The sequence below is a fragment of the Toxorhynchites rutilus genome, chromosome 3, assembly GCF_029784135.1.
Source record: "Toxorhynchites rutilus septentrionalis strain SRP chromosome 3, ASM2978413v1, whole genome shotgun sequence".
Taxonomy (NCBI): Eukaryota; Metazoa; Arthropoda; class Insecta; order Diptera; family Culicidae; genus Toxorhynchites; species Toxorhynchites rutilus.
Genome location: NC_073746.1, coordinates 115,193,002 through 115,218,908, shown reverse-complemented (window position 1 = coordinate 115,218,908; position 25,907 = coordinate 115,193,002). Strand labels below are relative to the sequence as shown.

Below are 25,907 nucleotides of genomic sequence, written 5' to 3'. Positions count from 1 at the left end.
TATACTGTTTCTCTACCCAAAAACGAAGTTGCCATGGTTAAACTTGGAATCTCAAAGGATATTGCACTTCGTCGTTTGCATGGAACAGAGAGACGATTAGCTAGGGATAATAATCTAAGGGAACATTATGTGGAATTCATGCAAGAATATTTACGTCTGGGTCACATGAAGAAGATCGAAGACATGATTCAAGGTTCGGTTAAGCGGTGCTTTTTACCGCATCATCCAGTGGTCAAGGAGGATAGTACCACTACTAAGGTTCGGGTGGTCTTTGATGCTTCGTGTCCCACTTCTTCAGGAATATCTTTAAACGATACACTTCTATCGGGACTGGTAATTCAAGAAGATTTACGGTCAATTATTCTTCGTTCCCGAACAAAACAAATTATGTTGGTGGCCGATGTTGAAAAAATGTTTCGGCAAATCTACATCGTACCGGAAGAAAGACCATTACAGTCAATACTTTGGCGATTTTCGGAATCAGAGGAGATAGGAATCTACGAGCTGAGTACGATTACATACGGAATCAAACCCGCTCCGTTCCTGGCAACGAGAACTCTTAAACAATTCTCATTGGATGAGGGAGGTAATTTTCCACTCGCAGCAAGGGCTGTGTGTGAAGACACATATATGGACGATGTTATAACGGGAGCGGAACATCTTGATGATGCGGTCAATTTAAGAATTCAATTGGAGAAAATGATGATGGAAGGTGGTTTCAAGTTGGAAAATGGGCGTCGAATAATTCAAAGGTTCTTGAAGGGATTCCCGAGGATAATTTGGCAATACGAGTGACCGAGGAAGTTGACCTCGATCCCGATCCAGCTGTAAAGACACTTGGGCTAATTTGGATGCCTAATTCAGATACACTGAAATTGAAAATCAATATTCCAACTATGAACGACAACGTAACTCTAACGAAACGTCGAGTTTTATCAATCATTGCTACATTATTCGACCCACTGGGACTTGTTGGGGCAACTATAACAACGGCTAAGATATTCATGCAGCTGTTATGGACTATAGAAGATGAAACGAGACAGATAATTGGATGGGACCAACCATTGTCTTCGACGGTGGGTGAGCTTTGGCGAAATTTTCAAAATCAGCTACCTTTATTAAACCACATTCGGATTGAACGCTGTGTGATTATTCCAAGAGCGATTCGTATGGAAATTCACTGTTTTTCCGACGCGTCAGAAAGAGCTTATGGTGGATGCTTGTATCTTCGTAGTCTGGATGCAACAGGAAATGTTATGGTTCGTTTGTTAACTTCAAAATCCCGAGTGGCACCCCTCAAATGTCAAACTATTCCTCGTTTGGAGCTTTGTGGAGCGCTTTTAGTGTCTCAATTATTCAAAAAGGTGAAAGAATCTATAAAGATGAATATCGACGCTTACTTCTGGACAGATTCTACATGCGTTATGCGCTGGATTAAGGCATCACCTACTTGTTGGACCACTTTTGTAGCGAACAGAGTGTCCAAAATCCAAACAATCACAAACGGATACACCTGGAGGCATGTTCCGGGCATTCACAATCCGGCAGATCTTATCTCGAGAGGAGTAATTTTGGTGGAATGGTCCAGGCTGGCTTGAGCTGGAACAGAGCAAATGGCCAGCTTCTAATGAAGAAATTCCTAAAAGTGCTGATATAGAGAAACGGCGAACGGTTGTTGCAAATCCGGTATCACCGGCAACGGAATTCAACAAATGGTTCATTTCAAAGTTTTCGTCGTATTCTGATCTTTTGAGAAAGACGGCTATTTGGCTGCGGTTGATGAATTTTCTAAACCGAGAAAACCGAATCACTGGTTTTATATCCACCATAGAATTGGAACGGGCGGAATTGATTTGGATCCGACGAGTTCAGCAGGAAGTTTTCCCAGAGGAATTGAAGGCCGTGGCTAAGGGCGATGCAGTTCCAAGACGGTCGCCATTGAGATGGTTTAATCCATATATTTCTGCGGACAATATTTTGAAGGTGGGAGGCCGATTGAGGCATTCGAATGAAGCGGAGGATACTAAACATCCCTCAGTATTACCAGCTCGGCATACACTAACCCGTTTAATATTGAAGCAATATCACGAGCGTTTACTCCATGCTGGACCTCAGCTAATGATGAGTGCAGTTAGACTCAGATATTGGCCACTTGGCGGAAGAAATGTAGCTAGAGAGATTGTCCACAAATGCGTGAAATGCTTTCGTTCCAAACCCACACTAGCACAGCAGTTCATGGGTGAATTACCAGCTGCAAGAGTTAGAGTATCTCGTCCATTCTTGCATTCAGGAGTAGACTATTTTGGACCAGTCTACATACGTCCCGGTCCCCGACGCCAATCTCATAAGGCATACGTGGCTGTGTTTATTTGTCTCTGTACAAAGGCAGTCCACCTGGAATTAGTTTCGGACTTAACAACGGATCGTTTCATACAAGCGTTGCGTCGATTTGTTGCTCGTCGTGGAAAATGTAGTAATTTGTACTCCGATAACGGCACGAATTTTGTTGGGGCTCGTAATAAATTAAAGGAATTATTGATTATGCTGAAGGATCAACAACACAGAGAGCAGGTGTCCAAGGTGTGTGCCGATGAAGGTATGCGGTGGCATTTCAATCCCCCCAGTGCTCCCCATTTTGGAGGTTTATGGGAAGCAGCAGTGCGATCAGCGAAACACCATCTATTAAGGGTTATTGGAGAGAATCCTGTATCATTAGAGGACATGAATACCCTTCTCATTCAGGTCGAAGCATGCCTGAACTCAAGACCCCTCACCCCAAATGATTTGGAGCCGTTAACTCCCGCTAACTTCTTGGTTGGTGAATCATTACAAGCTATCCCAGAACCGAATCTTGAGGAAATTCCCCTAAACCGTTTGAATCAGTGGCAGCTTATTCAACGCAGACTCCAAACGTTTTGGTCTAGATGGCGAAAGGAATATTTATCGCAACTACAAGCACGAACGAAACGATGGCGTCCAGCAATTAAAATCGAAGTAGGAAAATTGGTAATAATAAAGGACGACAATTTGCCACCCATGCGTTGGAAGCTGGGCAGAATAATTGAAGTCCATCCTGGTGCCGATGGCATCGTCAGAGTGGTCACTCTTAAAACGGCGAATGGCAATCTAAAGCGTCCAGTGGAGAAAATCTGCATCTTACCTGTGTAGGAAATTACTAAGCAGCATAACCAATCATGATGAATCAGCACAACCAATGAGTGATCCTTTCCCCGCCCTTTCCTAAATGTTCGAAGAGAATTCTATCTTTTCAGAAATTATACATCGTCAATTTCTGGGTGGGTGAGGATGTACAAGAGTTGCCAACTCTTTTTTGATTATGGCAGATAATTCGGGTATTTGGCAACACGTTCAGCATCCACAATCATCGATGATGACAGAGGTAGAGCTAGTATATACATGTATTGGTAGCGCATAGAATGTGATAACAATATTGGCAATTGTCAGTGGAGCAGATAATTATCATGAAATAGGGGAATAGAATTCAAATTCATGTATTCAACCTTTTTTGTTCTGTAAATCATAGTTAGATGTAAGTCCAATAAAATTTGTACAGTTCGATGTTAACCGTGGAGAATAAAAGTTGTATAAATCACTAGTTCAATTATTACGTGGATTGGTCCTGTATTTCTTCGAAGTGTTGGCCTGCTGGATCGACGAAGGTATTCATCGAAGGAAACCCGCCAGGAACCGGAAACCCAGGAAGTCGTGGTTCAGTATCCCAACAGACACAAAGAATTTGAAATTTTGTAAATATCACGACTTGGATGTGGGTTTCGATTCAGCTTTCGCTTTTGACGACGAAATTGTTTCGTTTCTATTTTTCGAGAATTCCCAAAGTTTCCCGAAAATGAAAGGTGAATGACAAATTCTTTCATGGGTGCAAAAGCCGTATCTCTGGTTATGTGTTTCTTGAAGTGGTGTTTATCTTCATTGATACCTGGTAATTTTTGTAATGCGCTTTTATTTGGTTGTCTCGAAACCTCGTACTGCTACCGATGACAATGATTTCGAGACATGATGAAACATGGGTACGAAAAACGCTACAATATATGGATTACATATTCACCCATATTCCAGAACTCGATTGGACTGACATATTGTGGAACAAAACGAATAAATAGAATAGAGTCGGCTTAATTCTTTTGGACAATATTTACCATGATTTAAGTATAAAGAATTATAGGTACAGCAAAACCTGTTTTGTGCGGTTTTCTTTGTGCGAATTTTTTTTCGCGCAATTTTTTTACGTAGGACTACGTCTAACCGGAAGATATAGGGGGTGAAATGGAAATCTAGGCACTGAACAAGTAGGAAAAAATGCAAGATTTGGAACGCTTATAACTCGAGCATTTCTCAATAGATCGCAAAGGTTTTTGCATCAATTGATAGGAAATATATCTACGCATCTATCATAACGAATAACATTTCATTTTTCTTGATATAAATAATTGAATAATTGTGAAATATCAAGCATTGTCCAAATGCACTATGTGCCCATTTTTGATTGGTCCATTTTGTGCACCTCAAATCGTACCGACCAAAACCAGAGCAGCAGCGAAATAGAATGAAGCACGATTGGAAAGAAAAAAGAAAAAAATTAACGAAACATTGGTCGCAGTCTCACACATGCGTAATTCTCGAGCCAGCCAGTCAGCTTAAAAATCCCCGCTCCGCTGCCGTAACGATCATTCTCATTCAAACCGTACACCACATCAGTTCGCATCACAACACATCAACAAACCAACCCAAGCAGCCATGTCTGGACATGGCAAAGGAGGAAAAGTGAAGGGAAAGGCAAAATCCCGCTCAAACCGTGTTGGTCTGGAGTTTCCCGCAAGGGTAGCTAGGCCGAGCGCGTTAGTACCAGTGCACCTAGCAGGCGTTATATAGTTTCGGCCGTCGAAGTGATCGAGTTAGCTGGCAAAGCTGCTCGCGACGATAAGAAAACCCGCATTCGGAACAGAACACATTCGGTTCGGTGGACATCAAGACAACAGGCAGTTGCAGCGAGTGGCGAGTGGCAAACGCAATCGCAAAACGGCATCAGGTAGCAGAAGAAAAAAATTTGTTCTTTATACAAACTGCTTTGGTGAAAAATTTCATTTTTCTTGATATAAATAATTGAATAATTGTGAAATATCAAGCATTGTCCAAATGCACTATGTGCCCATTTTTGATTGGTCCATTTTGTGCACCTCAAATCGTACCGACCAAAACCAGAGCAGCAGCGAAATAGAATGAAGCACGATTGGAAAGAAAAAAGAAAAAAATTAACGAAACATTGGTCGCAGTCTCACACATGCGTAATTCTCGAGCCAGCCAGTCAGCTTAAAAATCCCCGCTCCGCTGCCGTAACGATCATTCTCATTCAAACCGTACACCACATCAGTTCGCATCACAACACATCAACAAACCAACCCAAGCAGCCATGTCTGGACATGGCAAAGGAGGAAAAGTGAAGGGAAAGGCAAAATCCCGCTCAAACCGTGTTGGTCTGGAGTTTCCCGCAAGGGTAGCTAGGCCGAGCGCGTTAGTACCAGTGCACCTAGCAGGCGTTATATAGTTTCGGCCGCCGAAGTGATCGAGTTAGCTGGCAAAGCTGCTCGCGACGATAAGAAAACCCGCATTCGGAACAGAACACATTCGGTTCGGTGGACATCAAGACAACAGGCAGTTGCAGCGAGTGGCGAGTGGCAAACGCAATCGCAAAACGGCATCAGGTAGCAGAAGAAAAAAATTTGTTCTTTATACAAACTGCTTTGGTGGCAAATCCAGAACAAGGCGGCATCGAGGGCGTTCAAAATGGTTTTTTTCAAAACCACGAGTACTAAGTTTTCTAAATTGGAACCATTCCATAAAACAAGGCGCTTTTCAGGGCCATTAAACCTTCCAAAAAAGAGTTTAGGAAATACAGTTCAATGCTTTCTAAAACATTATCCAAAATAATAATAAAACACAAATTGATGTTTTCATAATTTGTTTGCCAGGATCTGATGAGTATGTAAGTTTGGCAGTTATTCAGAGCTTATTGATAGTTGGGGACTTTCCTGATTATTAAATTTTCACCAATTCTTAAATTGTTTCCAGATTGAAAGCAAAGTAATTTACAATTAGTTCGACATTTAGCTAATTGGACGGACATGTAATGCGACTTATTTAGTTGGACATTTTTGTAAACATAGAGATCCAAATTATGACCCCACATTGAAAGTCGACACTGTACCACTGTCATCGCAAATGTTTAATTACAGGTTAAAATCGCCTCCAATGCGACACTGAGTGGCGCTTCGGCACGTCGCATTGAATGTAATTTACTGTACAACATGTCACAAAGCTGGATGGGAAGAAATTTTCCAACTGTGAAAGCTGTGACGAGTGGCAAACGCAATCGCTAAACAGAAAGGTTTAGCCGAACAAGATGGGGATATCGAGTGATAACAAAACAATAAACTCTTTAGATTAAAGATAATTTTGTGATCCTGAAAAGGACCCTTTTTAGCTTGCATGTGAGTCCAACGAGCAAACAAATCGTAATGAATGTATTTTTTTGCCATCGCTCCCTTTTAATGCTCATTCGTTCGTCTCGTTGGACTCGCCCCCTCTGGCTGAGTCTGCCGATTTGTCTCTATCCTGTGAGTGTGTACCGCTAGAGTACAAAACGCGCGCTGATGACCACCTATGCATTCCCTATCACAGCCATAATTTTGATTGTACGATATGTGCATACGCCAAAAGTTGCACTCACATTCTTTGTGTGGACACCGACTGAACAACATCGTTGCTGGACGAGCTGGACGGCGAGGGATCGAGTCCCTTTCTCAAGGCAAGAGGATGGAGGTGGTAGCGCTGGAGTAGAGTAGAGTAGAGTTTTCAAAGGGCCTTTCTCAAGGCTAGAGACGAATGAACTGCAAAAGTTCAAAATCTCTATAATACAATACCTTCCCTTCCAAAAGTTGCCCGGCGTTGATAAGTACAAAGGTTTCAGAAAAAAATCAAAAATCAACTAAAAGATAGTGAGAAAAAATGAGAAAGTATGTAAAAAAAACAATATATTTAAAATATATATTTAACAAAAGCTGTCCCCTTTGTATTGTCCTACGTCACTCCGGTTCTGTCCCCGACATTACCCACCCGTCTTTTTTTTTGTGCGGTTTCTGTTCTTGTGCGGTTTGTTTTGTGCGGTATATGAAAAGAAGTATTATAGTATAGAAAGTATTTGACGAAGTTATCGTCCATTTAGTTTTTTTCGATGATTTATATGCATTTCAGTGCGAAAAACCATATTTGCGTCTCAATTATCCACTTCTGAAATCATTTCCTTCCTTCCATCAAATGCTCTAAGTTTTTCTAGGTGTTTGCATGACAAGATTTTTAACAGCAACACGTTTCGACATGCAACTAAAAGCACAAACAGCCACGCGAAACCGAAAAGGCAAACTATACCATCGCAAAGCAGGGAAACAAAAGGAAATTGAACGGCGAACGGCGAGGATTTGAGTTATTTTCTTGGGGGAAACTTTTTTTATGCGGTCCCTATCTACCGCACAAAAAAAGTTTTTTTTTCAAAATGTGAACACGATTTTTTAAAGCTACTGGTGAAGTTTTGCACGATTTTTCCTATGGGAAGGTTTGCCTGTAGATGAAATCATCGTTTACGATTATACTTGGGGTGTTTTGTTTTGTCTAGGATCATTGAAGCCGCAAGGCACTACGCAACCTGTAAAAGCAGAAGTACATTGCTGCTTTTTATTCTCAAAGTGTGGTTAATTCACCAATCCATTGTCATTATCTATCCCCAAAAGCAAAGCACAAAGCTTAATCCATATTAGGCCAAGTGTTCGATGAATCGAACAGCAACTTTGATAATTTTTCATGGCTTTGAAAAGCAACCGTATGGTAAGGTTTCGAATGATGGCTTAGTTTGTAGCTACCACTTGATAGTAGGTATTTCATTCAATTTTGTACAACTTTAGCAATAAATTCGGTTTAAAGCAATTATGTGCGGAAAGTACATAACCTAATATAACCTAACAAAAAACAAAACCTAATAAATGCAAAAATATGTAAACTTTTCTACAGTTTCTACAGTTTTGTTTGTCGATTTTTCGACTTTTTGTCATTTTCCGGTAGACGGAAGAACGGAAAAAGTAATTCTTGAAAATTGAGGCTAACGGCAATTCATTTCCAAGCGCTGGTAATGATGCTGCATATTTTTTGGAAAAAGATAAACGATCAAAAGATTCCTTCAAAATTACATCAGTCACAAAAACTTCATTCGGCTCCGTTGAACTTAAGTAACTGAGCTTGTAAAAATAAACGAATTAATAAAAAAAAAACTCTGTGGTAAGCAAAAAAATACATAGAATAGTTTTCGACGTGTAAGCAAACATGTTCTTGGAGCAGATAATTGATAAAGCTGGAAAGATAGCGAAAGATTGCAGAACAAAACTGTACACAAGAAATTGAACAGATACAAGTCTGTCTATAAAAATGATGTTTAGGTTTTCTCAAAATTCGAACCGAATATGAGCTATTCTGATTTCTCGAATGTAAAAATTTCACGTTCATTCGTTTCGTTTTGAAAAAGTTGTACAAGAAGTATTTTTTTTCTTAAAAAGCAATCAATTATCTATGATTGGTATAAAAACATTATTTTTTTTTACTTTCTACCAACCCCGAGATACAACTAGTTTTGTGCTTCCGGATTCTAAATGAAGCAAGCTTTGATCAACAATATGAACATCATGAGAAAGGTTGGCCTCTTCTTCTAGTTGAACTTTTTCATCATTATTTACTTACCTTACCCAAACAACAACACAAAAAAGGGACATAAGCTATGGTCCTGTGTTCTTTATTTTGCCTCGATATAACGTACATTTCGATATAACATACAATTTTGAAAGTGGAATGTACGTTATATTGAAGTTCCTCTTTACAAGGATCGTGATTACGAATGATTCGAAATTCGAAATATTTTGGAAACGCCGGAATTGTAATGCTTGTTATTTCTTTTTGGATTTATAGTGAAGTAAGTGTAGCCACTCTTAAATTATCATCCCTGATGTTCTTAGTTTTGAAATCTTTCATACAAATAATTGTTTGATGTTCTTTGCATATTTAACTTCGAAGTCATTACTTTTATTCGTCCAGTATTAAAATTTTTTCAACGTATCCACAAAAATATCATGTTGGTAGTAGAAAATCATTATCAGAAAAAATCCATTCAATATCCTTTGCAGAAAACCATTATTCTCTACTAAGCATTTAAATTTTTGAAATTGAGTAGCATTTAGAAATATAAAAAAAGCTTTCTAGACACTATAGAGTAAGGCTAGTGTTTTCAAGATTCTAATTGTGAGCTAAAAACAGAATAAGGAAAAAACCATTCAACTCAATCAACTGCCAACTCAACTGGCCGTTGGCAGCACCATCTCAGATATCAGTGAAACGTTGTGGGTGTAAACACATCGCCCTTTCAAGCAACTTTACGACCAAATTTTCTTTTTTTTTTTCGAAAATTTCGATCTCAAAAGACTTACAAAATTTTAGTTTTTAACAACAACACAAAAAAGGGACATAAGCTATGGTCCTGTGTTCTTTATTTTGCCTCGATATAACGTACAATTCGATATAACATACAATTTTGAAAGTGGAATGTACGTTATATTGAAGTTCCCCTTTACAAGGATCGTGATTACGAATGATTCGAAATTCGAAATATTTTGGAAACGCCGGAATTGTTGGATTTATAGTGAAATTCATATAAAAGATATTTAAAGAACTTTTTTTTTTTAATTTACAAAATTTTTTTTTCAAAAATTAAAATTTATTTTTCTTAAAAACGTATTTTTTTCAAATACTCAAAAAAGTTATTTGAATAGCCCATATAAGTATCAACAAGTCGTCTATACATCGGAAGACTGACACTTTTACAAGAAATTTTTTTTTTCTAACAACAACTTTTTCACGTTTTTTTTTTTTGAAAAAAATACAACTAATCCTAATTTTGTTAAGAGTCAAGATAACGATATAGTATATTCGACAAAGTTATATACTTATATGAACTTATATGAATATGAACTATCGCCGAGGACTACAACTTTCTATCTTCTATAGTCTCTGGAATATAAGGTTTGAAGACTCCTGAAAAAAAATCTGTTTTACTCGTAACATTTTCGTTTGTAAATTCTCGCGTTAGACATGTTCTTGACTTATTCCTTAATAGGAAAAAAAATCAGCAGAGCATGTAAATCGTGATAATTTACATAAAAAAAATGTTAAGAAATTACTTACAATTCTATTTATTAATCTAATGTCTCCTAAAAAAATTTAATGTAGGAGGAGCAGCTTTATTACCAGCACATAAAAAATCACTATAATGTATAAAATTTGATATACCTTTATTAATTAATAAACTTCGTCTATCTATCCGCTCATAAGAAATATTTGCAAACCAAATAATCCTGAAGAACATAACCAGTGCGCAATTATTAATGTGTAAGATCCTCTTAATCCTCAATAAGTTATTGTTATTAAACCCCCTAAAACAATTCCTATGTATGCAACAGCAACAAGAATAAGCGATTAATGCTTTAAATCCATTTGTCGTAAACAAATTAATCTTAGTAACACTCCTTCTATTAAACTAATTCTAATTCATCAATAATTAAACTAAAATTTGCAAAAATGAAAACACTAGTAATAAACCATAATCCCCTAATTTTAATAAACCTCAGCTAAAATTATAGACCCAGAAATAGAAGCTTCAACATGTGTCTTAGATAATCATAAATGAACTAAAAATATAGGTATTTTTCCTAAAAAAAACAACAATTATACATAAATATAAAAATTTTAAATTATAATATTTTGATTAATTCAGTATAACTAAATTTATAGTATTTAAATCATTGCTAATAAAAATATTCCAATTAATAATGGTAAAGAGGCTAATAAAGTATAAAATAATGAATAATCTCCCGCTTGTAAACGTTCTGGTTGATAGACTCATCCTAAAATCCCAAATAAAGTAGGAATTAATCTTCTTTCAAAAAATAAATAAAATTTAAATATACTTAAAGAACTAAAAGTAAATACTAATATCAATAATAATAATAAAATTATAAAAATAAATAATTTTCTATAATTCAAAATACGTTAAATTATTTCTCTAGCTATTAAATCAGAATTCAAAAACTTAATATAATTAATCCATAAGAAATTCGTTCATTCAAAATAATTAGAAGTCCCACAAAAATAATTTACTATTTCAATATTAAATATACATATGGCTCTTCCTAAAAATAATAAAGTTTGAACCATTCAATAATTTATTTTTTATGATAATAATAAACAAATAATAAAAAAAAAATTTTAACATTGCAAAAATTGATAATCTTTGAAAATAGTCATTCCCGTGTGTTCGAACTATAGAAACTAGAATAGATAGTCCTAATAAACCTTCACGAACAAAAAAAGGAAGAAAAAACATATTCTAAAATACTTTTCATTTTCCACATGATTAAAAAAATATTATAAATAATATTAAAACTATAAATTGTATTGTTAATAATATACACAATAAATGTTTTCGTCTGGAAATAAATACAAAACATTTAATCATAAATATTATTATAATAAATAATAAAAATAAATTTATAACTAATTTAGTTTTAATAGTTCAATTAGTCTTGTAAACTAAAAATAAAATTTTTTTTTAAAGAAAAAAGAAAATCCTTTTTCAATAATTCCCAAATTTATTATTTTAAATAAACTATGTCTTGATATTTTTATAACTTTTATTTTCTTATCTTCTCTAATTAGATTAACTTTTACACAAATTGATCATCCTTTAGCTATAGGATCAATCCTTTCAATTCAAACATTTGTAAATTGTATAAATTCAGGAATTTACATTCGAAGATTCTGATATTCATATATTTTATTTTTTAATTTTTATATGAGTAATATTAGTTTCATTTTCATGTGTAACTTCACTTTCTTCAAAAGAAATATTTTCATTTTCAATGAAATTATCAATTATTTTATATCTTATTTTAATTATCTGTTTAACAATTTTTTTTATATAGACAAAATATAAATTGAAACATTTGTTAATAATTATAAAATAAATTTTGTACCAAATTTTAAATCTTTATACACAGAAAATATTTTATCTTTGAATAAAATATATATTTTTCCTACAAACATCATTACCCCACTTTTGATTAACTAACTATTTTTAACATTACTAGTTACAATGTAATATCTCGAAGAAAAACATGAAAAAGTTGTTGTCAGAAAAACGTTTTCCTTGTAAAAGTTCCCATCTTCCGATGTATTGATGACTTTTTGGAAATTATATGGGCTATTCATATCTATTTTTTCAGAATTAAAAAAAAACATATTTTCAAAAAGAAATTTTTTTTAAATATTTATTTTTCAAAAATTTGTTTGATTTTTTTTAATGAAATCTGAATAATTCCTACATTTCATTCTTTGACTAAAATTTTGTAGGTCTGACAGATTTGGTGTAAATTTGCCATTTTTCAAATTTGAATTTTGTCGAACGCGAAAATTTACACATAAAAATGTTATTTACACATAAAAATGACCAATATCTTCACACTCTATTAAAGGATATTGACACTAAACGGAAAATGTAATCATTGTTCATGATTTTTATGTAAAAATGTGTTTATTTCTTCCTTAAATGTTATCCTTGTAGTTTTTTTGTCTGTTTCGTGTTAAATAAAGAGACGAATATCCGGTTGTCGGATATTCGTCTCTTTATCTGGTCGGATGGATGAATATCCGGTTGTCGGATATTCGGCCATCCGACCACGTAGCTTGTCGGATATCCTTTAACAACAATAATTCTCGCGTAGCTTTTGAAAATGACATATCTGCATTGATTAATTCTCATCATCAACATTCTCTTTCGTTAATAACTCAGCAGTAAAAGCATTTCCTGATGAGTTCGATATCAGAAGTGTAGAGAGAAACCTCGTCTATCAAAATTTATGGCGCAAAATCTGTGTCTGCAAGACCGTGGTTATCGTAAGAGAATGTCAATGAAGAGAATCGATCAAAGCAGATAGGACCTTTTCAAGTGTTAAGCAATATTTGCCGAATAATGAATAATGACAATAGTTATAAATAATGAACCTTGTACAGAATTTATTGGAGTTTTCAAAACTGCCTTCTGATTTGGGAATAATCGCTTTATTGAAAAACTCTTTATTAGAAAAAAGAAACTATTTCATTCTATCAATTTTTTTTCCTGTAGTGAAATGACCTACAGGAGCGCTCTTAGAATCAAATGAATTCTGATTATAAAGTTGATAGGATCAGTGCCACAAATTATCAAAATTTATTCACCAAGAGAGGAATTAATTGTTTCCCCGTGTCGGATAAATTCTCTTCAGTTGAAACTCAACATCATATCTGTCATAATGAGTATAGCACAAGAGTCCAGACACGTGAACTTTGTCTAGTATATTGAACGAAAACAACACGAATGAATTTCATAAAGCCTGCGTTCAGGCACTTTCCTTACTGTCCATAATTTCAGATGATTATCACGAAAGCCAAATTGATCTCTTGGCGTGAATTTTTATTGAGAACGTGTTTTAATTCCATATTTAGAAAAAAAGAAAAGACCAGAGCGTTGACCGTTGTGCGGCGGTGAGCAGTTGAGCGCCCAAAATAGCATCTGAGTACGATATTCGTATTCTTTTCACCCATCGCTCATATGTTTGGGGTGTATGTCATTTCCGGACAACCGAGGGTAGTTCATAAAACATAGTCAAAAAATTATACAATACATTTCAATGTCGATGTCACCAAAAATATGTATTTTATGTGATGAATGGCCTTCCCTTACAATTAATCGATTTAACTCTCAATTGGTTGATGTTGAATTTTGTTCTTTGATTCTCACTAACACGCAGTGATCTTCAATTTCGACGTTTCGACGAAAATGAAGATACAAATGAAAAAATGAACTTCATGGCATGTTGATATTGATGTTCATCCCACTCGTGTTCATTGATAGTGTTGTTTCATATTTATCGACTCTCACTTGAGCAGAAGGTTATCAATACAAGGTAGGCTGAAATTCACCGTATTTGAATGTCGTGAACGTGAATATTTTCGGCACTGGATAGGATTTACTATTGATTTGGTTAATAAAATACTGTGTTCATCGACAATATCTTTAAAAAATGTGGAGCCGATCTGGCGTGGAGGTAACATCCATACTTCTCACGCTCAAGATCACGAGTTCAATTCTCACTCCCGACATTCTTCCAAAATGGAAGGTAAAAGTGACGAACCAGCCAGAAGCGTTGAAAGTCACTCTAATACAGAGAAAAAAAAAATCTTTAAAAAATAGAAAAAATGGTTTATGTTTCTTCCCAATATTGTTATCCACTACACCTACACACAACAATATAGAAACATTCAAGTATTACATTTCATAACTTAAAATTTGAAGAATCAAAATGACGTATATCCCATCTTCATGCGTTGGTTTTTCACGAAGTTTCAGCATTTCTAAAATCACTCAAAAATTTCTGTTCCTTTATTTTTTTTTTTGTCGAGTGTAGAATTAACGACAGAGTATTGCATACTAGGAATAAGATTTAGAGGCATAGTTTTATTTAAAAATTAATATTTTACTACTACATGAATCATATTAACACTCTTCCCATGTGACACCCACTATTACCACAATGGGTACACTTATGACGACACTCCAGGAACACTATTATCATAATTGGTACATGAAAGTGGCATGCTCAAGTTTGTTATTTTTACAATTTTTACAATTTAGTCGATTAATCATCAAAATATCAGTGAGTATCTTCAAAAACAGAGAAAAACAAACTGTTAGAAAAAGTATACTTTGGTTAACTTTTGAGCTGAAATGGAGTATTTATTCGCAAATTTCTGTAAGTTGGTGACATATTTCCTTCCTAATTGGTACACCTATCCTACACTAATCAAATTGTATCGAAAGAACACGCTCCCGAAAGCTAATATTTTAGGTTATATTTTTTAATGAAGTCTGTGTAATTTATCAATGATGTCAAAAGTTATATCACAATCATATAGATGTTCACCAACTGAAAAGGAATTTTACTTTAGTGTTCCTTTTTTTTGGGATATTTTCGAAATTATACATTGTTTTGTAGGCATTCCAGCTAATTGCGTACTTATAGTAACATGCCCAAACATTTGTTTATGCGTGTAATAAACTGACAGCAGAATTCAACAAACAATTTATAAAATTTGTTATCGTTTATTGCCAATCGATTGAACACGACATGTTTTGACTACAATATCATCAGCCTGACGAAACGAAGTTGAAGACAGCCAATCGTGTGCCATATCTCAAACCAAGCACAATATGCAGTATCAAGGTGAATCAACAAGTTGTGCTCGGAATAATTAATAAACATAATTCGTGCTTCACGCACGCATATATGCGACGAATTTTCGAGTATCATTGCAAGGAGTCCCCAACTTGTATGCAATAAATAAATATTCGCGAACTTCGCGAATATCGTATAAAAAAGCAATTAAAAAAGTTAAAAAGTCATTAACTTTTTTTTTTCTCTCTCTCTCTCGCTCTACCCATATTCCTGAAGCTATTGCTCCACCCAAGCTTATGACTTTCGATTCTCTAATTGCCTTTCGTCATGCTCTCCAATCGGAACAACCTTCACTTGCTAACAGGTAATAACTCTCGTTTTACTGTCACCAGGATCCACCCTCCGGTTTTCTGAACAAACCGTCTCGTCATCAATGGGCAGATAAAGTTCAGCTAAATGGGTTATCCCAAATGGGTGAAACTTTATAATTAGAACCACTAATTGTGTTGTGGTGGCGCACTTCGGGGCGAGGTGACCGCCACCAGCCAGAAACAACAAAAGCACAAAGCAAACACAACGGCCGCCGGTATTTGCATAAAACATAATGCAATTTGCATTTTAATTAAAATTTAATTAAAACCTCTTATCGATCTCGGTGCCCCTCTCGCATGCCCCTTTTGCATGACGACGGGAGGGTACGAAGAGATGACAGAGGCTGTCATGGAGGAACCCCTCGTATCATGTTCATATGCAATATTCGAGGATGTTAACTCATGTTCGAGTATTACTTTTATAAGATAAATAAACGCGAATTAGTGATAAAATCCAGTGTTCCGGTGTTTTTTACAATATTACCAGCACCCGTTTAGTGCGGTTAAGTGCAGGAAAAACAGCACATGATCACAGCGGCGAAGATAACAGGGCGTTTTCACGACGACATGCCATAATGGACATTACACAAACCGGCAAAGGTGGCTTCTTGTTGCTGACTCTCACTTTCTACCTTCATTTTGGATCGTTCGGTTTTTTTGGTGAATAAAATAACGCCATAGATCGAATGACATTATCAAAAAGAGCGGAATATACAAGATGTAAGGCTCAGAATCATAAAGGTGATAGAGGATCGTATTTGATAAAAAAAAATTCTTCTACGCAATCTCCACTATGACAGGTTTATTGAACTTTTCCTGTTTTGAGTTCTGTTCGCCTACAACTGGATTTAGTTCGAAAAGTGCGTCACTTCAAACGATTCTGTTGCTTCCATTTGAAAGATGAAACAATTTGATGCTAAATATGATTACAGAATTTGTGAAGTTAAGTGACACTTAGAAATTAAAGAATGCTTTTTAGGCACTATAGAGTAACACTAGTGTGATATCCTACATCTTAACCCAACTCCACTCGAAGAACAACTTCCAAAACAAACCCTCACATACGTTTTCTTTTATATTTGCTTTCATCTCGCTTACACACTCCATGTTACTCACGTTGTATTGTGTAAACATTCTGATCAGGTTACCACAACAAGGACCAAATGTGGTGGATGATTCAGAACGGTACTCAGTATAAAGAATGGATTATTAGCATGGGAAGATAAGAGGATAGTTACAATGCTGAGTAACTACGACACATCGGAAATAACAACTATAATAAAAAGGATGAATCGAGGCGGCACTGTCAACATAAGCAAATCAAATTTTATTATGAATTACAATATAAATATGTGAGAAGCACGAAAGTTTGTATCAAAATTGGTGGAACGAATTGTAGATCATTCTCGTGAGACATACACGAAAGAGAATGATGAAATATATGTTTCATATAAAAACACATTTGAACACATTTTTCAGTACATGCATTTCTAGAATTCATAAAAAATAAACAGATCTCACTTAGTTTTCAAGATCTTTCATGATACATGCAGAGATACATCCTCTTTTAGGGGCAAATAATTCCTAACACTACGACATTCATATAAAAATTTAAAACGCCCACAGAGGGTTATGGGAAGTGGGGGCATAATGGTCACCCTAAGAAAGATGCCCATTTCCGGCGTACACATACAGGGAAACTTCGATATAACGTACCCTCGTTATAACGTACCCTCGATATAACGTACCCTCGATATAACGTACACATTTCCAAAGTGTGAAGGAAATTTTTTTTAAATATTTTTTTTTCTGATGGAACAATGAATTATCTGTATTGTGATTCTAAAACAAGTTTTGTACCTTCAATCAATCCCGAAATACAGCTGGTTTTGTGATTCCGGATTCTAAATGAATCGGGCTTTAATCAACAGTACGAAGGGAAACATCATGAGACAGGCTGGCTTCGTCTTCTAATTGAAGTTATTCATTAAATTTACTAAAACAGCAACACAATCATGTATTATAGACCACGTTTGTGAGTACTTTATTATGCTTCGATATAACGTACAATTCTATACAACGTACAATTTTGAAGGTGAAATGTACGTTATATCGAAGTTTACCTGTACCGCCTCAATTCCCGTTTCTCGAAGAATATTATAGTTCAACTCATTGTTATTCAAGATAGGAAACGGTTTTTACTATAAAAATTCACAACAGTAGTACACTTTTCATCATTAGAAAAAGAGGTGAAAATAAGAACTTTTTTTTTGCTTGGAGGTAAAGTGGTCTCTCGCACATATCATGCTTAATGAAATAGATTTATGCGTTTTTTTTTTCGTCCAAATTTATTCAAATCATATTTTATATAGTAGGTACATGTATGAAATAAGCTTGGCCTATTCACCTAGAGTCTCAATTTAAATTTTCTCATGCATACAAAAACGCAGTAAGAAACACATAACGTTCCGCATAATGAGGCTTGGTATAGTTGGAGTGGCATATTTATCCAGGGTCAAAGCCACAAAAGGATCCTCTTCAAGAGCAGAATGGGATGCGGTATATCAGCTTTAGTAAACAGAACATTGTAAGTTGTTATTCACCTATGACCACTTTGCCCCCAAACATCAAAGTAATTTCTATGCTAATTAATCTCTGAGATTGAACAAAATATCTGTTCACCTCTCCTAGAATATGCGAACAGATATTTCACGATAAATTCCTTAGATACCTTGCGCACAGAACTACGGCCTAATAGCTATCGAGAGAGCAATTTCAGTTTTTATTTATATTTTGACATGCGACAGCTCTACTGCAGTACAGGGTGGCTCAAAAGTCATCAAATTCTTCAAACATAAGGTGACTATTAATACGGCGTCTCTAGTCAATAGTTATACTACCAAACAAGCAGGTGACCACTTTGCCCCCACTACCCCTAATATTTTTACTATGCCGCATTCCTCGGCAATCGTCATGCGTTTCCTGATTATAACTACAACAAAGCTATGCTTTTAATCAATGCGATCGTCAAAGAGACGATCAATGCGATATTGAGTTTGGGAAATTTGGTTTGGGAAAACAGCCTAGGTAACTAGGATATGATTGGTCTAATTCGTGCTCCTCAAAAGAATCCGACCAAAAGGAGCAACCAGAGCAACAGTGGAATATAATTTGAATGCCAGCGGAACATTGAACCGTAAGTTTCTCCCCTTGTGACTCTACCGCCAGTCAAATCAAATAAATGTGGCAGTTGCTTTCTGAAAACATCATTCATTTCCTAACCGCAAAGCAGAGCTCATACGCTAAGACCACCGTTCCATGTATAACCACGAATACACTCTGTCCAACTTCTATAAGACCAGGTGATGATCTTGCTGCTTTGTGTCATTGTAAACAAACAACACTTCAATTTATGTTCTAGTGTATTTGCATTGGTAACTATCATACACTGCATGATTTTCATATGTGTGTGCAAGTTTCTATAAGACCAGCGTTACATTTTCCGTTGTTTTTAATTAGTTTGATTAATAAATCAGGAAAATGCCGACAGGAAAAGTGTTCACAGATAGAGAAAAAGGACAAATCGATATATTTCACCAAGAAAATTTCGGAATTAGAGAAATTGCTCGTCGGATTGGACGATCCCATCAAGTAGTTCTAAATTATTTGACGAATCCTCAAGGATAAGGTAAAATGAAGATAGCTCCACGTAAATCGAAGCTCTCTGACCGGGATAAGCGGGAAATAGTTAGAACAGCTTCGAATACTTCAAAATCGTTGGTGCAAATAAAGCAATCTTTGAATTTAAATGTTTCACGAAAGACGATTCGTCAAATTTTGGTAAAAAGTTCTTACATAAATAGGGCTAATAAGGTTAAAGCTCCTAATCTTACACCAACTCACATAGAAAGACGTCTGAGTTTTGCCAAAAATCACATGAATCAACAGTGGGACATGGTATGTCATGAGGAAGAACGTTTTCAGGAGAATAAATTTTGCTATATACCATAACGAAAAGTTCTTCAGTTTTGTTTTAACATTTAACTTTGCTAGGATATCTTCAGTGACGGGAAAAAGTTCAATTTGGATGGTCCTGATGGTTTCAACGGGTACTGGCGTGATTTACGCAACAGTATTTTTCAACCAGGAATTTTGGTGGAGGCTCGTGCATGGTTTGGGCGAGATTCAGTGCAACCGGAAAGCTCAAGACAGCTTTCACATCATTTAAGGATTGCATACATGTTCTGAAATCCTCTCTTCTATCGTTTTTGCGTGGATATCGTCACAAAAAATCACATTCCAGCAAAACAATGCTACTATTCATACCAGCAAGAAAACTAAACAATGGATTAAGGACCAAAACTTAATTGTTTGGACTGACTGGCTCGCTCTCCGGACTTAAATCCTGTTGAAAATCTTAGGGTGATCCTTGTACGCAGAATATACACCGATGGAAAGTGGTACACCCGATTGAAGAGCTCATGGTCGGTTTCCATTTCAGAAAAATGGAGAAAATATCGTGAAATCCGTTCAGCAGAATTTGGTAAATAGTATTCCAACACGAATTTTCCAGGTTATTAGCCGAAATGGCAGGGTTGCCAATTATCGACATGTAAATCAGGCAATAGTTTTGTATTTTTCATTGATATTACTTATGAATTTTAAATGGTCTTATAGAAACTGGACAGCTGAAATTATCATATTTAAGAACAGTAAATAAACAAACAACTCTTTTGAACGAAATTCACGTTAAATATACTTCATTCTAAGCATTCTACAATGTATGAATGTGTCTTGTTGAAATTCTAACTGTTTGTGTTGCAACGAAATATAATGAGGGTGGTCAGAGTGTAGAGTGTATCATTATCATTATTAGTAGTGGGTAGCGGAGGCAGTGGCCAACGAGTTCGAATTTTGTTGTCATCCGACGAAAAACCGCAGAATTACTGACAAGCTGCGTTCAGTTTGTCTAGAAGGGTGCACTAGCGAAATAAGGACACAAATTTCAACAACAAGAATGAATCCATTGGCGCTTTTCAGAGCCACCTAACATTTCACTAAAGAGTAAGTTTAAAACGGTTCTATAATACAAATCAATGCAACAGTTCGGTGCATTCTAAAGCGATATCCTAAATGATAGAAAACAATAATTTCTGTTAGATTGGGGAGAGGTTGTGTGAATTTGGGAATGTTTTTGGGCTTAATTTTGGCGTGGCGCGTTCGAGATGGAATTTTGCTATTAGGTACAGAAAAACTACACGGATATTCTAAAAGTTTTTCAATTTACAGCCCTTGCAACGAATATTTTAATAGTACAGATTCCGGTACAGATTTTTGAAATAAAAAGTACAAGTTAAAGAGATTTTTAACCCTACCAGTACATATGAAAATGCGGCAACTCTGAAAATACTGACAATTTGGATGTATTGTGTCATTTTTCCTGCTTTCCTGCTCCGTTGTTATTTAACACGCTCGCCCAGGCTTTGAAAACAGGTTAATGAAATCACACGAATCCGTATATAAGCTGACGCCCGCTCCGAAATCCATTTAATCGTTTTTACGATTTGAACCGGGGAAGGTCGCACTAACACGGCCATGTATTGTACTTTTATCTTCCAATTCCATTCCTTTCTGCAGCCGAACTGAACGGAGCAGAGCATTTAGCGAAAATCGAGGTATCGATGTTCATTCGATACCAATGGGTGCTATTGACCATGGATTTTATAGCGAAGAATACAATATGTTTGATATGATTTCGAAGAAATTACATTGATGAAAGCAGCGTTATAAAATTACTTGTACACGAATGCCGCAATCGATCTTGGTTTCCAATTGTTCGGTGTGTACCGAAAAAAAATGTCAAAAATGTAAATGTAAAAAAACCTCATATTTCAAGAAAAAAATATTTAAAAAAATTATAGCATCCTTGGTCTCGAAACCATGTAAACTATAAAAAACAAATACAATCAATAATTACGAAATCAAAATCCATTTTTATTCGCAAGCCTAAAAAAGAGGAAAAAATTGATTTTTCAAACCATCAGTTAACTTTGAAAAATCATAACTCAAAAACGAAAAACGGCTCTCTGAATTCGACATATGCAGAGAATTCGAATTCGCAGGTAAAGTATAATACCAGGTGATTGACTTTAATTTGATATGTCGATCATCCGAATCGGTCTAGTAGTTCAAAAGTTATGAATTTTTGAAAAAAAAAAACAGGAAAAAGTTAATTTTTCGGACCACCCTAAAATGTAAATGGTCATCCTAATGAAAAAATAAAAAATACGGGTGAAATCTTTTGCGATAAAGAACAAAACTACAAAATTTCACGAAAAACTGAGAGCCACTATATCGGTTTGGCACGAAATGGCTGTATATCAGGGTGCCAATGAAAATGGTCATCTCGAATTTTAAAAAGTTACCTCATAAAAGAATGTTTACCACCTCGAAAAACACCCTATGCAGAATGTCAGCTCAATGGGACTTAAGGAAGAGTGGCGCAAAGCGATCGAAGTTTGAGTTTTTAAAAATCGAAAAATCACCCAAGGGCATATACGTGTTTTAGATATTGCAAATAAATTTTTTTTTGTAAATAAAAATAGAGTGCTAAATACATTTGGCATCGAAATTTTTTTTTTTTTTTTGAATCCCGATTTCCGGGGTTTTTTCGGTTTTCATAAAACTGAAATTCTAACGTTTGTGACACTAGAATGAAGTCCGATTAAGCTAATATTTTGCATTGGGTGTATTATCGTGCAAATCAACATTATGCAGCAGTTTCCGAATGAAAAATCGAGATAATTATTTTTATTGGCACCCAAAACCATACGTTTTGCCTCGTATTTAGATAAACAATCCCAAAAGTCCCAGAGTCCCAGAGTGTCGATTTTTTTACAAAAAAAAAATCGAGATGACAGCAGATCCCGACGTTTCATGAAATTTTAAGACATTTGGTCTTTTACTCCCCCTTGGGTGATTTTTGATTTTCAAAAAACTCAAACGTTGACCGCTTTGCGCCACTCTCTCTTAAGTCCGATTGAGCTAATATTTGACATAGGGTGTTTTTTCGAGGTGGTGAACCTTTTTTATGAGACAACTTTTTGAAATTTCGGGGTCAATTTTTTCCATACATTCATTGGCACCCTACTGTCGGTGTTCAGTCAGACCGAACTTCGTTACTTAGTTTTATATAAATTAGTGAATAGTAGAAAACAATCAACAATCTCTTAACCTACATTCAACTTGTATCAGATCACAACTAGGTTGCAACCAGCCTGGTTTAGGGCATAAATTTATTTTGTTGGATCAGCATGAATTGACAGTAGTATGCAGTCAGAGTGGACCAAGTGCATGCCACCATAGCGACTAGAGAGAAGCCACGTTTTTCTGACAAACAGAGAATGAAAGGAATTTCAAATTAAATACATATTGGATTTCTTCGCATCATCCCTTCCCTTCGTCCATCAATGAGCACGGAAAAGTAACTCATATTGAAGCAAAATGTATTTGCTTTTCAGACAATTCATAGTTATTGATAAGGTGATCGAATATATTATTATATCTTGTTCAGACAGAGTGGCTCAAGTGTCAGAGTGCAATATTTTTTTTTATAATAATTTTATTTGTCGTTTGTATGATTAGTTAAAATTATTTACATAATATTAATCTCCGACATCAAAATAAAATTTTAGTTCATCAATATCTATCCTATCATTACATCTATCAATGAAGGTGATATAAGTCAACAATAATTTCAATATCAATGTTCTCTCATTCGCTGCTATCCCCTCCAGTGAGGGCCGGAGAAGATTATCTGGATGGAGAACGCGTCGCCTACCAGTTATCACTAGCAGCTTTTGTTGTAGTAGATCGTACGCAGCCCGTACTCTAGGGCACCCAAAAAATTTGTGTTGTATTGTCTCGATGGTGGCAGAACAGTGCAGACAACTCTCATCGTTTGTTCTCCACATTACGTACATTAGTCGCCGGTGTGAAAATGTTTCATTTGTCCACATATAAAGGGTGCTGCGTTGCGAAGGCAATAAGTTCCGAGCAGCTATATTCATCCACAAACGTGGCCAATTGATTGCAGGATTTGCTGTTTCGACCTTCGGTTTGGCTGTTTGTTCGAGGAAAAAGTGATGGATGAGGTTGGCGGAAGGTTGTTGTCGGATTTGGAAGGGGAAATTTGGGATATGGTTTAGGATAAGCTTTAGGCAGGGGATATCTGAAGGAGGAACATTTGTGTGGGAAAGGAAAGAACGGTAGTAAGGAAGAGAGACGATTTCTTGCAGATGTCGATTGAAGAGCAGCGCCTTACATTTGAGCGCTGGCAGTTGTAGATTTAGGCCACCATCCTCCCGTCTTCGCGCTAGCTGCTCCATAGGAATGGTTGCACATGCACCACGAAAAAGATAGCTTCGCATAGTGGCTGTTAATTTCGCCACGTGTACTGTAGCCGGAAGCAGATTTGCTGCCATGTACCATATCCTTGATGATACGAAAATGTTTAACAGCGTTACCTTTTGGTGCAAAGAGTTCTCCGTTCGAACATTTTTGGGAGCCAGTCAAAACTCCATGAACTCGGAGCACGTTCTCCAGCCGCTGTTTTAGAACACGTGATAATATTTTGTAGTCATAGTTGATTAAGCTTATTGGCCGGTAGGAGCGTGCGCTGTCCCCCGTCCCTCGTTTTTTCACTAGCACGATCACCCCATCGACGAACTGAGGTGGGAAATACGACCTGATAGCGTCGTTAAGCACCAAATTCAATTCACGGTGTATTACATCAAAAGTGCTTAAATAAAATTCTTTCGGCAGTCCGTCGGAGCCTGGTGATTTTCTTGATGCGCTCGTGCGGATAGCCGTAAGAATTTCAGCCGTTGTGATGTCATCCATGCACGCTCCATTTACGTCATCTTGTTCGGGTATAATTCTCTCGCACTGAAATGCGCTATTTTCTTCTACATGTCCGGCTGTATATAGATTGATGAAGTAGAATCATCCATAACTTCGTCTCTCTCATTTCTCAGCCGCTCGATAGTGGTTTTCCGGCGCACTCGCTCGCCCAGCTGGTAGGTCGATAGCGGCTCACCAGCAACGAGGGTTTCGTTAATTCGCACGAACATTTCGAAGAAAGCTCGCTGATGTGTTAGCATCTTTGCTTTTATCCGATTGATAAGTGGTAAGCATGGCACGGTTGTTTTGGTAGCCATCGTACGCATGCCGTAGTAGCTGATATAATCGTTGTTGTTCACGATGGAAGATATCAAATGCTGTTCTAGACTTCCATCGGAAAAAAGACTTGATTTTAGGTTTTGCGCACGACAGCCACCATTCCATCCATGAACGGTAATTTTGCCGTTGACGAGTCCAGTACTGCCACCTTATTTGTAACTCGTTTATATTTTCGGCGGTGAGTAGATGTGGACGTAGGGACCAAAAGCCACGACCATGCGCTCTGTCGGGGAGAGGAAGGAAAATTCTTGCGGTAACTGCTTTGTGATCCGAGACACAGCACACATGGACAGCTGTTGATCTCAGCTGTTCTCGGAGACCATTGCTCACGTAGAGTCGATCGAGCCTGGACGATGAATTGTGTGTGATGTATGTGTATTCCATCTCTCGTGGACGGAGTTGCTGCCACACATCAAACAGACGTAACTGCTGAACGGTGGCTTGAAGAGCGGGACTCGAATTTTGACCAGTCGCATCGCATTGTCGGATAACGCAGTTGAAGTCGCCTCCTAATATGATGTGATCGGAGTGATGACGAAGGTAGTATGCGATGGTGTTGTTAAAAAATCGTTCTCGTTCGGCACGTAGAACGGAACCCGATGGGGCATACACATTGCACAGCGTGACATTATGAACACGCAGGGCATCTAATCTACCGTCCAGGCTCTTCTCTACGTGTGTGAATTTTATATGTTCTTTCAGAGCAATTGCCGTTCCTCTCCTCGTATGGTCGACATTGCAAATAACGTTGTAACCGGGCAATACAAGTTATTCGTTTTCAACCTCCTGCAGAAATACTATATCTAGCTCCATTGAGCGAACGAATGTGCGAAGGGCGTTAATCTTTTTTTGGTTGGTGATGGTGTTGATATTTATCGTTCCAATATTACAGCTTACG

The 25,907-nt window shown here is 36.5% G+C and overlaps 1 protein-coding gene across 1 annotated transcript; it reads left to right on the top strand.

The window, feature by feature from the left end:
* The first annotated feature begins 33 nt into the window (after nucleotides 1-33).
* LOC129773443 (uncharacterized) lies at nucleotides 34-3,168 on the top strand. The gene is made up of 2 exons (XM_055777049.1): nucleotides 34-586; nucleotides 1,832-3,168. The coding sequence occupies exons 1-2, from the start codon at nucleotides 34-36 to the stop codon at nucleotides 3,166-3,168; spliced, it is 1,890 nt and encodes a 629-aa protein (XP_055633024.1).
* Nucleotides 3,169-25,907: the final 22,739 nt, after the last annotated feature.

Coding starts and splice junctions, on each gene's coding strand:
- LOC129773443 (XM_055777049.1), top strand. CDS start 34: ATGGTTAAACTTGGAATCTCAAAGGATATTGCACTTCGTCGTTTGCAT. Junction 587..1,831: donor ATTCTCATTGGATGAGGGAG/GTAATTTTCCAC, acceptor TATCCACCATAG/AATTGGAACGGGCGGAATTG.